At 40.2% G+C, this 16,557-nt stretch overlaps 2 protein-coding genes across 5 annotated transcripts; one reads left to right on the forward strand and one right to left on the reverse strand.

Moving 5' to 3' along the window:
* Window positions 1–1,461: 1,461 nt before the first annotated feature.
* si:ch73-109d9.2 (uncharacterized protein LOC565042 homolog) lies at window positions 1,462–4,724 on the reverse strand. Of its 4 annotated transcripts, XM_061829156.1 has the most exons (6): window positions 4,615–4,702; window positions 4,310–4,546; window positions 3,880–4,205; window positions 3,161–3,276; window positions 2,942–3,032; window positions 1,462–2,804 (listed from the first exon to the last, which is right to left on the reverse strand). In XM_061829156.1, the coding sequence occupies exons 3-6, from the start codon at window positions 4,151–4,153 to the stop codon at window positions 1,630–1,632; spliced, it is 1,656 nt and encodes a 551-aa protein (XP_061685140.1). In that variant the 5' UTR covers window positions 4,154–4,205; window positions 4,310–4,546; window positions 4,615–4,702; the 3' UTR covers window positions 1,462–1,629. The 4 variants fall into 4 exon arrangements, with proteins under 4 accessions (XP_061685140.1, XP_061685141.1, XP_061685139.1 ...); XM_061829157.1 differs by lacking the exon at window positions 4,310–4,546 and having other exon boundaries at window positions 4,615–4,724; XM_061829155.1 differs by lacking the exon at window positions 4,615–4,702 and having other exon boundaries at window positions 4,310–4,593.
* Window positions 4,725–4,780: 56 nt separating this feature from the next.
* On the forward strand, window positions 4,781–16,440 carry LOC133505735 (uncharacterized). Its single transcript, XM_061829153.1, has 5 exons — window positions 4,781–5,168; window positions 9,804–9,976; window positions 11,150–11,198; window positions 11,289–13,747; window positions 13,890–16,440. The coding sequence occupies exons 1-5, from the start codon at window positions 4,919–4,921 to the stop codon at window positions 16,197–16,199; spliced, it is 5,241 nt and encodes a 1,746-aa protein (XP_061685137.1). The 5' UTR covers window positions 4,781–4,918; the 3' UTR covers window positions 16,200–16,440.
* Window positions 16,441–16,557: the final 117 nt, after the last annotated feature.

Below are 16,557 nucleotides of genomic sequence, written 5' to 3' on the forward strand. Positions count from 1 at the left end.
GCCGTTACTAAACTGTATCACTGTATTTTGGTTCAGGTTTTGAAGAGTTTATCGATCAGTTAAATACATCCATCCAGCCATCCATCAACTTTCTTAGCCACTTATCCTCACAAGGGTCACGGGGAGTGCTGGATCCTATCTCAGCTATCAACGGGCAGGAGGCGGGGTATACCCTGAACTGGTTGGCAGCCAATCGCAGGGCACATAGAGACAATCAGTTGCACTCACAATCACACCTAGGGGCAATTTAGAGTGTCCAACTAATGCTCAGTCAAATTATTTGCTAAATATATAAAACAATTTTAGCCTTACATTGGTTTCAAAGTAGCATTTTTACATAATTATTTTTGGTGCGCCAACTCAAAGGTCTGTACAGTGTACGCTACTGTGTGTCAATGTAAAAATCTGCAATATTTAAAAATAATTGCGGACAAGAACAGATATCATTTAGATATTTTGCACCAGAAAAAGCAATTTATTCATGTCTGTAGATTATATTCATTTCAGATCTAAATCTTTTAATGACAAAAAACAATTTATAAACATACAAAGTTCGCATTTTTGTCGGACCTTTCTGTAAGTACAGTATCTCAAAGATCACCAAATCTATGTCACAAACTGAAAATAATTTTTAAGGCGCTTAGGTTTGTCATTTCTTGTTCTCACCCTTAAGGTACCCCTGGATCTTACTATTTTATACTCCCTCTCCCGTTCTTTCAGTGTAGTTTTGTTTTTTTGTTTTTGTGTGATAAAGGCTGATTAGTGATTTGCTGGCAAACAGGTCAGGATGTAGCTGGCCTCCTGCCAGAAGATAGCTGGGATTGGCTTCAGCACTCCCCGTGATGCTTGTGAGGATAAGCAGCTCAGATAGTGGATGTATGGCTGAACAAACGGACTTTAGTTGTGCACTTCCAACAAGAAATTCCAATTATGAAGACTCACATTACTGACCATTCTCACTCACATTCATTAATATTGGCAATTTAGTCATCAATGAACCTGAAATGCATTTTTGAGGTGTAGGAAAGCGGAACCCACGCAGGCACGGGGAAAACATGCATATTACACACAGGCGAGGACGGATTTAAGGCCAGGTCCTCAGCGCTGTGAGGCAAACATGCTTATCAGTCATCCGGTGTGCCACGTTGTTTTCTCGGTGCAATGCAAATTTTGGTATAGATTTTAAGAATGACAAATTGTTGCTGCAACATGATTCACTATCAGGGAACACATAAAATGATGTGGAAATCCAGATCTGGCCCCGGGCCTTGAGTTTGACACATGTGGTTTTAAACATTAAATTTTGAATAGGGGGTGATTCCAAACACAGCCTGGAACTCTGTGAGGCTATTCTGGACCTGTCAAAACTATAAAGAAGAGAATTAAGACCTGTAAACCTCTTTCAGTGATGCCACTACAATTTGGCTCCTGAACAGCATTTATATCAATCAAAGAGAATCCTCATTTTACATGGAGGAAATATTTATTCTGAATCTTTGTCATCACAAATCATGTTACATTTCTTTAAATGATTTTTTGAGATACATACAAATATCGTTTACAGATTGAGTAATGTTTATTTATGGGAAAAACAACAAAAGCATTTAATCCCGTGTCACTTTCCCTTTTTCACAGATCTGTTACATGCTTGCGTTGATGTGATTTGAGATGTTCTAAGCGTTTAAAAGTGAGCCCACACACGGTGCAACCGTAAGGTCTTTCTCCTGTGTGGGTACGTTGGTGCACTTTTAAGATGTCAACACGTGTGAAGCACTTATTACATGTGGTGCACTGATGAGGTTTTTCCTGCGTGTGAATTCTCTGGTGCAACTTCAGGTTCCAAAGACGGGTGAATTTGTTACCACATATAGTGCAACCATACGATTTGTTGGCATTCTGGCCACACTTGTGAGTCTTCAGCTCCTTCAAAGAAGGAAAACCTTTACCGCATTGGCTGCAGAGATGAAGCCCTTGCCCTGAATGGATCTTCTGGTGGACTTTTAGATTACAGGCTTGAGTGAAGGCTTTTCCACAATGCTCACAGGTGTAAGGTGGCCCTTGCCCAAAACCTCTGTGTGTTTGCTTGTGGGCCTTAAGAGCACCAGAATCAGTAAAGGACAGAGAGCACTGGTCACAAATGTGCCTCCGACTTCCTTTACCTGTTGTCTGAACCTGAAGTCGCTCACCAAGATGTGTGGTATCACAAGCGTTGTATACATTTGAGGATTTGTACATGTCTGCTGGACTGTCCAAAGATTTGTCAATACGAATGCCTTGGCCTTGGTCATGGAAGCTCAATCTTCCACCTGAATCACTCGAAGGATGTGCAGGGGACACAAGGCTTTGGTTTTGATTCAGGATGTATCCTTCCTCATTGATCAATAAACAACTGAACTCTATTAAATCTGTGTTAGTCCTTGTGGGTGACCCTGTATTTGGTTCTGCTGTTCCCTTGTGTTTTCTTGGTTCACCTGTTTGGAAAGTTTGATCCTTAGCCTCCACTTGTGCTTCTACGTTGCCTTCATAGTGGCTCATGTAGGTCAGGTCGGTGCTCAGCCGTGATGATGATCCTTGTAATTCGTCCAAATTATATATCATGCTGGTGACACCATAGTCAGTCTTTTTAAAGTCACCTAAATCTTTCGTGACATGCCTGTTCTGCAAAAGTGGTTCAGATTGATCACCAGAATCAACATTGTGAGTTGATTCCAAGCTTTGGTCCAAGCCAGCTTCGCAGTGAGACTTTGGAAATCTCTGGAATCGAGAGTGTTTACTTGGGCCCGCGAGATGTGAGCACTCCATTTCTGATAAATAACAATGGGAGAAAAGTACCGATAAAACTATGGGCAAAAGAGTCAAATGTGTTTAGTTTGTAGTGTAATATATCTCTTCAAGGTGGTCAATTGTTCAAGTGTTTCACCAAATATGTGGCGGTACAAACCATCTAAATCCTCTGAATCCTTGGCTTCTGTTGCTAGGTGCAGGGTTTCCTCCTTGAGCAGTCTGCCTAGAGTTTGCACATATGATAAGGACTGAAAATCGAAAAGAGAAAAAAGGTTTAGTACTCACGGTCAAGCGACTGCATTAACTTTGCATTGTAATACAACATCAGGCAAGACTATTAATTTTGAAAAGTCAGTAAGGTATACTTTAACCTAACCTGTGATGCCTTCAGGCCACTGTGGGCCTCCATTTCAGAACAAGATGTTTGTTCATCAGTTCCCTCGTGGCTATTCATATGTACCTGTAGTCCACTCTCTTGCTTAAGAGTTATATCTGTAGCAAAAGAAAATGCACTGGATTTTAGTTAAACAGCCCATGGTCTTCAGGAGCACTTCAGTTTTGCAAAATAAGATATGAATGGATTAATTGCTCATTTAAGAAACTATGGAAAGTTAAGGAAGTATAACAATACAGAAAAAACACTATCAGGGTTCATCAATCAAAACTGAAAAAGTTCCATTAATCCATTTCCTGTGCCGATCCATTCTCACAACCATGTCTTCTTTATTGACCTTGGTTTTGGAACAGAGCCATACTGGAACAGAAAAGCCCCCCCGCTCCCGCGTATTCCTAAAAAGTTCAGAGTGTATAATCGAATAATTAAGATTGAGGAGGAAACAGCGGTTGTGATTGAACTTATTACAACAGTTCAATGTTTACAGGTCATTTTATAAGTCTATACGTGCTGTGGTTGGAAAAGTGGTGACAGTGCTGTTGAGCATTTCACTGGATATCAATAATAATAATATGAAATCAGCATGTTTCGTACTGTAGTTAGGTGTGGATGACATCACCATCTATTTGAATTCTTAATTTGTATGTTTCGTCTTCCAAACGGCACATTCACAAGGTAATGCATCAGGAGTTCAAGATCACCTGATTGAAGCATTTTCGGTTTCTCTTCGTTTGACATCTCAAGTCTTTCGTAATCAGCCCACCTCAGCTCATCGCCTTCGTCGCGCACTTCTTTGCGTCGGCTTTCAGACCACTTCAGTCTCCTCTTCAAGGACTCAACTTGCTCTCTGCAGCGCGTTATCTCCTCCATAAAACTGGCCTCCACAAGTCTGGTGATCTCATACATGGCAGCTTTGAACACTGTTTCCATCACCCCGGAAAGTTGAGACTGAAAGGTTCCAAGTGGGTCTGCCATATCGCAGCTATTCGCAACCCGATGAGAAACCAGTGCAGCAACCGAGTCTCACCTTGGAGAATGAGGGTTAAGGTTATTCGATCATACATTCAGAAGAATGAACGATATTTTATTTTATTTTTAAGTTAATGATATTTAGCAATAAATACTCCCTACCTTAAAACCTCCAACTCTGCTTTCAGTGTAATTAGCTGACGTACGTTAGCTTGATATTTTGGCCACCAGTTTTAGATAACAGACGGACACCGTGACTTTTTTCGTGATGCATATGGTTACAGTATTCTTCAGGAAATAACTACCGTCTAGTTAAAAATCCCGCTATCACCTGTTTTTGTGCAGCAAACGAATTTCTTCCAGGATCCTTGTGGACACAACGTACTTCTGACATTACAACTACGGTAGGTAAGATGGGACATATTACAATATATTGCGTAATTTATCATTCAGTAATACAAATTTACCTTATTGAATGCACCTCACAGATTAAACTTGTTACTGAGTGGCTTCGGGGGCAATATAAATATCCATCCTTTCTGGGGGAAAAAAAAGACAAAATATATATAGACTTACCGAGGCTCCGCGCATGCGCGTTTGTTGTCGACAGAGACGTACTGTCGATATGCGTTACACACAAAGCGGCGACGGATACGGAAGCCATGTTGATGACGGTCGTCAAGCGACATTTCGAATTACCTTTCGGGAAATACGCTTAAAAGTGGACCCTGCAATTCGAAATTCACGCCAAAAAAAAAGTAAGATAACACGATGTCAACGGGCGATTTTCAAACGAAGTACACCTCCTTCATGGAGAGTGTCATGAGGAATACTATCGCCGAAACTACCAAACTTTTTGAAACAATGGTTGAGGAATTAAAGGCTGAATTGACTAAAGTCAAGATAGAGAACGAGGCGCTGAAAAGAACATGCAGGCAAATGGAGGATGTGAAAACGCGGGCGACCCGTGTGTCCCGACAAAGTGGTGGTCCGAAGATGTTCGACACAGCCGTTCAATGTGGTGAGTTTTGACACTTTTATGCGTCTTGAAATGTGACCGAATCTTCCATGTTACTACTAAACCTAATGAGGTACAAGTCCCCCCCCCCCCCAACAGTGTAAGTAGATATGTACTTCTTGCCGCGTGGAGACTAACAAGCGCCAATCCAGATGACAACAGCTCACATTACGTTCGAACTATATAAAAGTCCACCACAAACATATCAATGCGAACACAATTCTTAAAATATCCGCTCGTCATTAGAGCCGCTGTCACAATTTCCCTCCAAGTTAGTTTGTGCGTGTGTCATTTTGTACGGTAAATTATGCAATGGCAGCTCTGATAGGTAACAAGCTTAGCAAGCTTCGTGTCATGGCGATCGAGGGCAGCCCTTTTTACGGTTCATATAATTATATACATATGACTGAAGGAACTGAACAAAATGTTGTACTTGAAATCTAATTTCGAATCTAGTTATCCACCAACTTGTGCTTTGTAATAATATGACGAAGCGATGAAACATTGATATGGTTTAATGATCCTCTGAGAGAAACCGTCACTCCAATGTGGCGGTGGCGTGCAATAAAGAGTTTGACTGCCGTGGTTTAAAGAATCTAGGTGCTCTGAATGATCCACGTTTCACTAACAAGTTGACTTGGTTTGTTGTATATAGGTGCTCAAGAAAATGAAACTGGCAGTAATTTCCAATTTTATTGATCCATTTAAAAGCAATTGGTAAATATCTAATTGCTTTTAGAGCTCCCCCTTTTCATCTCCCAACTCAACCCCAGTCCCACCCACTATCCCCACTGTCTTGGTGTGACATAAGTGGGGACCAAATTCACTGTATATCTGCTGTTGGGGGAAAAAACTACTACTCTAAAGAGTGGCATATTGACAGCAGCTGAAATAAGTCTCTAACACATCACCATTTTTCATGCTAATTATATTTCCAAAGGTGCTGTTGACATGAAAAGATGACCAGATATTGGGAAATCTCAAGTAATCCCTACATACAAAGAAAGTAGAACAAATAAAATCAGAAGCTAAATTATGAGGAAAATTAGCAGTTTCTCTGGGGGGAAAAAGTATTGAACATGCCAACTGGTATTCATTTAATACTACAGTTTGGACAAAAGCCACTGTATGCAATGACAGGTTCAAGATGGCTTCTGCATGGAGAAACTAGTCGCATGCATCGCTCAGGTGTAATTATTGGCCCATTCTTACACACGAGGAGTCTTCAAATCTTGATGCTTCCATGGGCTTTTTTATGGGAATTGAGTTTCAGTTATTTCCAGAGATTCTCAGTTGGATTCAAATCACGTGATTGCCTTGGCCATTCCATCAGTGTTTTTTTTTTTTTTTTTTTTTTTTTGCTTATCACTCACTCCGCCTTCTCTTCGCATAATCAGCCAACGCCAAATGTAAATAAACACACATCTTTAATTATTCTCTACATAATGTACTTTGAATGCTAATTTTTGGCAGGCAGTGGGGGGATGGTCAGTGGGCTTGGAACGTATTACGCTATTTACAAGTAAAATGCACTTCTACTTGTGAAAAATTCACATTACGAAACGATTTACGGAACGGATTAATTTTGTAAGTTAAGGTACCACTGTAACTTTATTTTGATTAATTTACTTCACACACACCAAAACTGTAGAGCATGTTTTGAGATTATGCCGGCATGTTTACAGACAACTGTTAGTGCAAGCACGAGTTTACTTGGCTACATAACGTTTTATTGCTTCATACTAGAGTAGCTCCAAATACCGACAACTAATTCCTTGTGTGTTTTTGACATACTTGGCAAAGCAAAGATGTTTCTGATAAAATACTAATTATCGTCTGATACTGATGAAGCTGATCAGAACAGTGTAAATTCTACTTTTAACCAGCTTTGACATTATTTTTTGGCAATGGGGTCTTTCTTGTTGCATCTCCATACCAGGCCGCGGGGGTGGAGTGCATTACTCGCTGTTTTCCTTGTGACAACAATACCTGCTAATTCCAGGTCTTTTTGAAGCTCTCCACAGGTAGTCCTTGGTTCTTGAGCGACACTTCTGATTGTTTTTTGCACTCCTGTCAGAAATCTTACAAGGAGTACCTCATCTAGGCAAATTTAGTTCCACTTTCCACTTACATATTTTGGCCCAAACCGTGCTTACTGAAATATTCAGAAGCTTATATATATATATATATATATATATATATATATATATATATATATATATATATATATATATATATATATGTCTGTCACCAATGCCATTATGTTTTGACAAAACTATTTTTGAATGGTCTTGAAGCAACTCTTTGCTCTTACATATCATGAGATATGCCTTGACTCACACCTTGGGAATGAGACAATTTTTTAGGCCATCAATTAGGTCTGAACCTTCTAATTTTCATTTGGACTGACAAGGGCTGGATTGCTCTTGGATTGCTGATTGGTTTTCGGTGTTGTCTTGGCTTTCCATGCAATTTTTTCACCTACCTTTTGCCACATTGAATAGTTTTTTCCATTTCATTTATTGTACTTTCTTTGTATTTATGGATTATTTTATACCTGGTGAAAATTTAATGTCTACGGCACCTTTGTAAACGTAATTATCTAGAAAAATGGTGATGTATTGAGTGTTTTTTTTCAGCAGCCGGAGTCATATTTTATGTTGTTGCTGTCAGGCATTTCCTCCTCCCCCAAAATGAAAACTTTTAAGAAAATAAAAAAGAAAAACACAATAACAGGATGTAGTCCATAGCCACCTTAGAAAAACGACTACTATACTATGAAGTGTAGAAGTTTGTAATATTTTAAGTTACTTTAACTTACTTGAGTTTGCAAACACCACTTTTTTGAAGTTGCTGTTCTCAGTCACTTATCCTCACCTGGGTCACGGGAATGCTAGAGCCTATCCCAACCAACATCAGGCAGGAGGCGGGGTATGTCTTGAACCAGTTGCCAGCCAATCACAGGGGACATTGAGACAATCAACAGTCCCACTCACAATCACACCTATGGGCAATTTAGAGCCTTCAATTAACACGTCCTTTTGGGATGTAGCTGGAGACCGGAGTGCCTGAAGGAAACCCACGCAGGCACGGGAAAAACGTGCAAACTCCACAAAGGCGGCCCAGGATTTGAACCCCGGTCCTAAGAACTGTGAGGCCAATGCTCAAACCAGTTGTTCCACCATGCCATCCAATCGGTGTTATACCTTACATTTGTTGTCATGTACTGCGACACACTCACATGAACGTAACAGCTAGAACATCAAAATTATTTTCATTCATAGGGGTGAGCAATATACAAGTATATTGCCTCGGATGTAATTGTGTAGGTTGCTTTAACAGTGTGCTATTTTACATTGAGTATTCATATGGTCTTGAAAAGAAGACAATCGAATGGGTTCATACGAGAAGGAGGGAAAGGAGGAACCACATGAAAGTCCTCATTCACAAAATCAGCAGATATGATTCAGTCATGTGGCTCAGAGGCAAGCAACTCAAAATCTCGCTCTCAAACTAATGGGCCGACTCAGAGCAAGCTTCTCGGGAGTTTAACAGCCTAACAATGAATGGTTGCTGTGGAGCTCAATAAACGTCCAGGTTTTTTTTTGTTGTTGTTGTTGTCCAGGAAATTGCCTGTGTATCCCAACAAAAAAATGACACGGGTCACTCAATGTAGATGGTAGTTACCCAAACACGGACAGTTTAACAGTAGCACAAAGAGAAACGAGAATGGATGGTGCGGTGGAGCAGCTGTAGAGCATTGGATTCACAGTTCTGAGGACCTGGGTTCAAATCCTGGGCCGCCTGTGTGGAGTTGGCATGTTCTCCCCGTGCCTGCGTGGGCCTTCTTCAGGCAATCCGGTTTCCTCCCACATCCCAAAAACATACATTAACTGGAGACTCTAAGTTGCCCCTAGGTGTGATTGTGAGTGCGACTGTTGTCTGTCTCTGTGTGCCCTGCAATGGGGTGGCAACCAGTTCAGGGTGTACCCTGCCTCCTGCCTGATCATAGCTGGGATTGGCTCCAGCTCCCATGACCCTTGTCAGGATAAGGGGCTCAGAAAATGGATAAATGGATGGATAGTGATTCTCTTCCTGAAAAATTGCGATAAGTGTCAGTACATTTTCATTTCATCAAGAAAGAAAAAGGCAAGGCGGAGATGCCTCGTCAATGGGTAAAATAAAATCTTCCGTGGTGCTATAAACCAAGTGACAATCATTTGTGGCAGACATTTTGTGACTTATTTTGCTAGATGTTGTTTTGTTCCTCATTTGTAAATGTTTTATAAAAGTATAAGCGGTGGTCACAATAAATTATAAGCAAGCTTTTTTTTTACAACATTATTATTATTATATTATACATATTATATATATATATATATATATAATTATTATTACAACAACACCTCAATATTCTTTGCATTGCATCCTATCCTACTGCGACTTATAAAATAATGCCAGTTATGTGATCCTATTGCATCTTAATTGCAGTGAAATGTGTGCGTGACTCATGTCACTTTGTAACTGAAGGGCATATGAGAATGTTGCTGGCATATCAAACATATTGCACAATACTTGTATTGCGATTTGACAAATACATTTCATGAAGCTAATTTCAGTTTGTGTGTTTGTTTGCAGACATTCTTCCAGGCTATCCTTTGCTGGAAGTGCATCCAGTCGGGCAAAGCACAGATGAACAACATGAACACTCTAATCAAGAAGACTTTGGGTACACGCTCCTGAAGGACCACGACTATGATGTTGCAAAATATAAAAATTCAAAGCTGACGCTTTCGCTTTCAGACCACGAGGTGAGTATGCCCCCTTGGCAGCGATGTTAAAATTCAAAATATATGAATATCTTTTGAGGGACACAAAAAATGTAAAACTCAAGTTTCAGTTCTTAAATATGCTCTTGAGTAGATAACATTTTTGGAGTTCGAACTATCTGCGTACATCTGCATATCACACTAGCCATCAGTACACTTCTGTACAGTGCATTTCATTTTATCCACCTTCGAAACACGACCTCTGGATGTTTGGAAAGTCTTTTCTTTTACATTTGTAAAATACCTTATATGAAAGAACAACAGTTATAAGAGAAGATTGTCCAGCAGAAACTACATTTAAGTAATGACACTCACTTTTTAAACTAAATATTACCTACAGTGTCCAAGTTGTTCACTTGTAAAGTGATTATGCAGTCAGATGTTGGTTCTGTTAAGGGATATTTAATGTTTTTTATTGGGTTTATCTTTATCTTGATTGATTACTTCATTCTGTTTCCAATTCTGCTCGCGTCGTAGAACTGTGTGTTGTGCATTTTTGTCCGTTTGCCCGTGTTTTCTAGCAAGAGAGAGCACTGAGTGAAGATGGACACTGATAGGGCGAGTTATTTACTGTTGGGGTCACTCCTAGCACAATGGTTCCCAAAATATGGTACTAGTGCCACAATTAAATGTTCAACCTCTACATAATACAATAGCTTCTAGCCTGAGCTTTTTGTTTTAAATCAGTATAGTACATTTGTGTACTTCAGCTGTATTAATTATTTTTAACTACAATACATTTCCACCTGATCTTTTAGAACAGTCTTTTTTTCTAAATGGATTTAGGTACAATTTCTAATAAAGTTTTTGTGCATTACTGTGCTTGTTGAAAATTAGTAACTTCATTGTTAATCTATTGAGAACATTTTCCAATGCCCATCCCTTATCCTTTCATCATCCGTGGCAATGATTGTGTTGCTGCTTTTTAAAAGCCTGAGTACCGCCTAAATTATTTTTTAAGCTAGTGTTATATAATGAAGAAGAGCTCTATCTGTACCTTTTCTAACCCTTTCTGTTAATGGAGGACAAGAATATTTCTTGCATGACTACTCAGAAGTAATAAGCCTTCTTCTCGTCCCTTCTCTAATTTATCTTGTGTTCAAAGTTAGTTGCTTTAAAATTGTCTCATTCTTCTTTCTTCTGTTTATTTTAAAGGATTCTGAACCCTTCATAGTTAGCAGCAACACATTTTGTGAAGTTGCAGGTGAGAACTTAAAACTGACTGAAGTTAAAACATACATTGCTATATTATACTTGAAAAAATGTTTAGAAGTTGTCAATTTACTTTTCTTAGATTCACCACCATACTCTGCTTGTGGGAATGAAACCGAAGCCCCAGAGTTTGACCAGCAATGTTTAAAGAGGGACATCAAAGAAAAACACGAGACTGAAGTGGCCAGAGTCCTGGAAGAGGATCACAATGTATATGAGGCACAGAATCAGTTAATAGAGCCAGTAAATTATCTATATTCAGTTGTTAGAATAAGTAATAACATGGAGGTAGCACCCAGTGGTGATCAAATATTAACTAAATTGGGGTCCCAAACATGTTCTAGTCTGATGAAAGAGCCCTTGGGGGCATCAAAGGTTAAAATTCAGCAACCATCAAATGAGGAAATGCCAGTACATGAACAAGCATATGTCACTATGGAGCTAAACACTGGTGTTCACCTTCCAGTGGAGCAGAAAGTTGAGTCAACACGACTGGATAAACTATTAGGAGAGCAAATGAAATGTGGCTTGACAGAAGATAACAGAAATGACAGAAAACAGCCCTCAGAAAAATTGAAATGCCTGCAAAAGACCCCAATGACCCCACCTTTGGTATCTTCAACTGGTGCTGTTGGTCCATCACATTTTGAAGTGAGGAAGTCACCTTCCAATTGCAAAGAGGTCACGTCTTCATGTTGGATTGTAGATGTCTCTCCAGATAAGCCACAAAAAGCTGTTGTTATTGTTTTGCCATCATTGGAAAAGAGAGCAAGCACAGCATCAGAAGACATAGAGGAGCATAACAATGGACCTCATATTGTTTCAGTATTATCTTTGTCAGAACTAGGTTTGCCTTCTGTTTCTGAACATACCTGCCTAGACATGAAAGAAGCTTTGCTTCATGCCCATCCTGACATTCCATCTGCATCAAAGTTGTTAAACAACCGGATGGCTTTATCACTACAATCAAGCTCACATCAGCTCAGGGAAAGCAGCACCTCTGTTGCGCTTCAAGATGCAGTGCTACTCGTTGAAGCAATGGATCAGTCCACAAAGAATGATACCTCCCTTCAAGAAAAGGCAACAGCCCAAGACCAGTGTACTTTCTCTGTTGCCTTACCGTCTGTGGTCCAATCTTCATTACCTCCCCAAGCATCGGCATTGCAGTCTCCACTAAGTGACGATGCAGAAGAGGTGTTACCAAACAAGAAACTTTTTTTCACCTTTTCAACAGAATCCAGAAATTCTCAGACACACATTAGAGTTCCAACAGTGCCCCATCAACATGGTGTTCAGACTTCTAATATGATTACATCTACATCATTGCTCACTGCTCCAGCAAGCAAATCACATGAGCCATTAGAGACACTGATGGTCTCAGACCCTGTCCCAAATAAAATCTTTTCGTCTAAATCACCATCCACTCATCCACCATGCACGATTACCCCACTGTCTCCAAACCAGATTTCAGCTGTTGTGTCAACAGTTGCTGGCACCCATGGTAAGTCCACCTCTTCGTCTTCAGAAATTTCTCATGGAAAAAATGAAGTTACATTCACAACAGCTGCTCCCCTTGTCATGTCCGACCCAACAATACAAAGGACAGGTCCAATACCACAAAAACAAATAAAAATTATAATTCCCAGAGGTACAGCCGTTGTGGCAGGGCAACCACAACTGTCTGAGACACTAGTTGCGGCGACTGATCAGAATTCAGTTGGACCACATCTCACTGTGCCATCATCACACAGGTTTGCTCAAATGATAAAAGATGAAAAGGAAATACCACTGCCAGCTGTATCAAAACCAATTATTTTGTCCGCATTGTCATCCCCAAAACTTGAATGTTCATTGCAGCCAATCAGCATTTATGAAAATATTCAAATAACTCCTGGGCATCAAATATCAGCATCATCAAGTAAGAGTGTAGAAATGGACTGTTTTCCACGAGCCCCATCAGTCAAACTAATAGAGGTGCCACATCTGGCATTGTCCAGAAAATCAGTTTTGGTTTCAGAACTGCTTTCTCACAGAAGGGAATCTGAAGTTGTCCCAGTACACAGAACCTCATCCTTGGTCAATGACCATGCATCAAAAGCAACGTCCTGTCCAGTGGAGCTGTCTTTGATATCAACCAGCATGTTTCCCAGTTTCAAAGAAACTTCCGTTGCTGAAACTGTAAATTTCTCTTCGATATCAAAGAAGTCATCATCATACTCAGGATTTATAGAAGAGCGAGCCACTTGTTTGTCACCCTTTACACATTCCAATGTGTCCAAACCAGTCTTGGCGAATTCAGCAGTTGATTTTCCGACGGCTGCGTATTCAGCTGAATCTCATCGAGCACATGAAACTCCTTTACCTCTGGATGAGAATATTATCAACAATGCAGAGCAGAATTGTGGTTCACAAAATGATTATCCTAACCCTTTACAGCTACCCTCCATCACCAAGGACATATCTGAACCTCATTTACAATTGACAAAAACTCAGTTCCTTGCACAGCTGGCAGTGTCACCTGTTGTCCAAGATACCCAAAAGGTAATGTAGAAGTTGCCACCCTAATACAAATTTTATCTTTAAAATCAACCCATTATTGTTAACACTGTAATTGATTGATTGATTAATTTATTCATTATGATAAAATAAACATGCGTAAAATGTCATTTTTCTTGTATCGTAGGTTTTAACAATTGAGTCTACAGATGTCCAAAGCGTGTGTAAAGCCACCAGTACCATTGGCGGGAGGAAGTCTCCGAAAAATTCCATTGTTGCCTGTCTGCGATGTCAGTTCAAAATGGACTCTCAAACAAAAAGAATAAAAACAACCCCAGAACCACTGACAGACCAACACCATCCCACTGAGAGACAAAGATTACAGAACAATAGTACTCCTGAACAAGAGTCCACCAATGACCTTATTCATGTTTGTACAAATTCAGCCAATTCCGTGAGTCCCACAGGGATGCTATCAGACACTGACTTTTTCCAAGAAAGTCCCGGGACCCACGAAAGTACCAATATCTGGTCAACTGAAAGTAGGACTGCATTTGAGCCTGTTTCTGTTACCCCTCAAAACCTAGCTGTAAGTAAGTCCAGTCCATCTCCAAAAAACACTACAGACGGCACTTTAATTATCCCGTCAATGGGACAAGATGAAATAAATGTCAGCCATATCAACCCAAATGAACATGCATTGAATTCTGACACTATAAAAATGGGAGATACTATTGAACACATTCTAATAAACTCTAAAAGTCCCTTAATTGCTCAAGATAGTGCAAGCAAAACATGTGAATTTACTATCCATCCACAGTCAAACTCAACCACCGATACAACTGACATGAAAAATAAGAAATTATCCCCGCCAAGTAGTTTTCCATTCAACCCATGTCCCACTGATGCTGTCTCTGAAAAGTCAGGAGAGTCTTGTCAAAGTCCCACATCAAGTTTAAGTATAGATAAATCTCTTACACAAACAATCTCTGCTGTGATCTCCAGAAAGCTGAGCACAAATAAAAATGGAAATAGCCAAAATAAGTTAAAAGCCATGACCGTGTGTCTCAGGTCAAGTAGAACTCGAGTTACCACCACCCCTCTAAAGACTAAATTTCCACCTGGCGGTCCGAAGGGGTGTTTGTCTGCTAAGGAAAATGCTAGTAATAAAAAGACCCGATTACATTGTCATCGGGATCAGTCGTCCCATACAAAAAAATCCCCTTCTCCTTCACCTCCACCCAAAACGAGATTAAGTAGAGATTCTCCATGCCCCAAAAAGTTCCAATTACCTCCGGTCAGTCAGAATGAGTGCAGTATGATTAAAAATGTTTCCAGCCCTATAATGCCTTACTGTGAATCTCTCAGGAGTTGCAGCTTTGCTGAAGAAGAGCCTACCACCAAAAACATGAAAAGAAAATCTAATTCGTTATTTGGGAAAACTGTTGCTGCAAGTGCTGCGTGGCCCAAACTGGCTAAAAATACTGCAAGTTCAAGTGATGCTGTAGAAAGTGCTGCTAAGAAATCTAGATTGAACCAAACGTGTACTGTTTCAGAAAATAATGTAAAGGTACAAAACGCAAAGCAGTTATCCAAAGCAGCAAAAGCTACAAATGTAACTAACATCAGGCTAACTAAATTAAAAAATAAAAAGCAAGTAATACAGCACAATACCGGTGATGAAATTGGAAATAAATATACTCCTCAGCTAGTGCTGACTACCCCTAAAACGCGAGCCAGCGAAGCAACCTCATTCAGAGAAACGAGGTTATCAGTTTCACCTGTTCAGAGACAGACACGATCTCGGAATCGTTCAGTAGTATCTCCCCCAAATCTTTCTGTCAAAAGCCCGCCTATCGTATCACCACTGCAGCCTCTAGCAGTCATTGGTGAGCGGCTGCTGAAGAACCAGTGTGGGGAATGTGGCCGTATTCTCAGCAGCAACGCTGCTCTTGAAAGCCATGTCAGTCTCCACACCGGTCACAGACCATTCTCTTGCACACTCTGTGGAAAGAGCTTCCCTGACTCCAAGGGTCTGAAACGACACGGCAGAGTGCATCGCAATGGTAGGATCCATATCTGTCACCAGTGTGGGAAGGGTTTTGTCTATGGCTTTGGCCTCACCAAACATCTCCAGATGGTACATGGGAAAGTCAAGCCCTTTGCGTGCCAGATCTGCAACAAGGCATTTTTCACAAAGCGAGATGTAGAGGCCCACACGCGAATCCATACAGGGGAGAAACCATTTCTCTGTCATCTATGTGAAAAAAAGTTTACCAGGAAAGTTGAACTCAATGTGCATCTTCGGTGGCATAATGGGGAGAAAAGACACTGGTGCCCATTTTGTGGGAAAGGATTTTTAGACTACAACAATATGAAAAGACACAAGTATATCCATACTGGGGAGAAACCACATTCTTGTCCACACTGCCCCAAACACTTTACACAGTCTGGACACCTGAAAAAGCATGTTAAAAATGTACATAAGGTCAAATGAGAGAGAGACCCTGCAAGTTAGCTTCTTTCAAGGTCCCATGCCACACCGATTTCGTGTGTATATATGTTTGTACGTATGTATTTATTTATTTGATCATATTTGAGCTTTTATTATCTTTGCAAGATAATTTGGGTTGTAAATGCCCTTTTTTTTAAGGGCTATTTCAGTCCAAAACACCTGGTGGATAAAATATCTGGATTTCTCGTTATTTGCTAAGTAAATGAGCTTTCCTTTTATTGGATCACTGTCCTTAATTTCAATATGAAAAAAATGTGATTGGTAGTAGGCCATATCTCACCATTGATCGATGATTATATTTCTTAATAGTGTGCGTGAGCGAGAGAGAGAAAGAACAGAG

This window comes from Syngnathoides biaculeatus, chromosome 9 (genome assembly GCF_019802595.1).
Source record: "Syngnathoides biaculeatus isolate LvHL_M chromosome 9, ASM1980259v1, whole genome shotgun sequence".
Taxonomy (NCBI): Eukaryota; Metazoa; Chordata; class Actinopteri; order Syngnathiformes; family Syngnathidae; genus Syngnathoides; species Syngnathoides biaculeatus.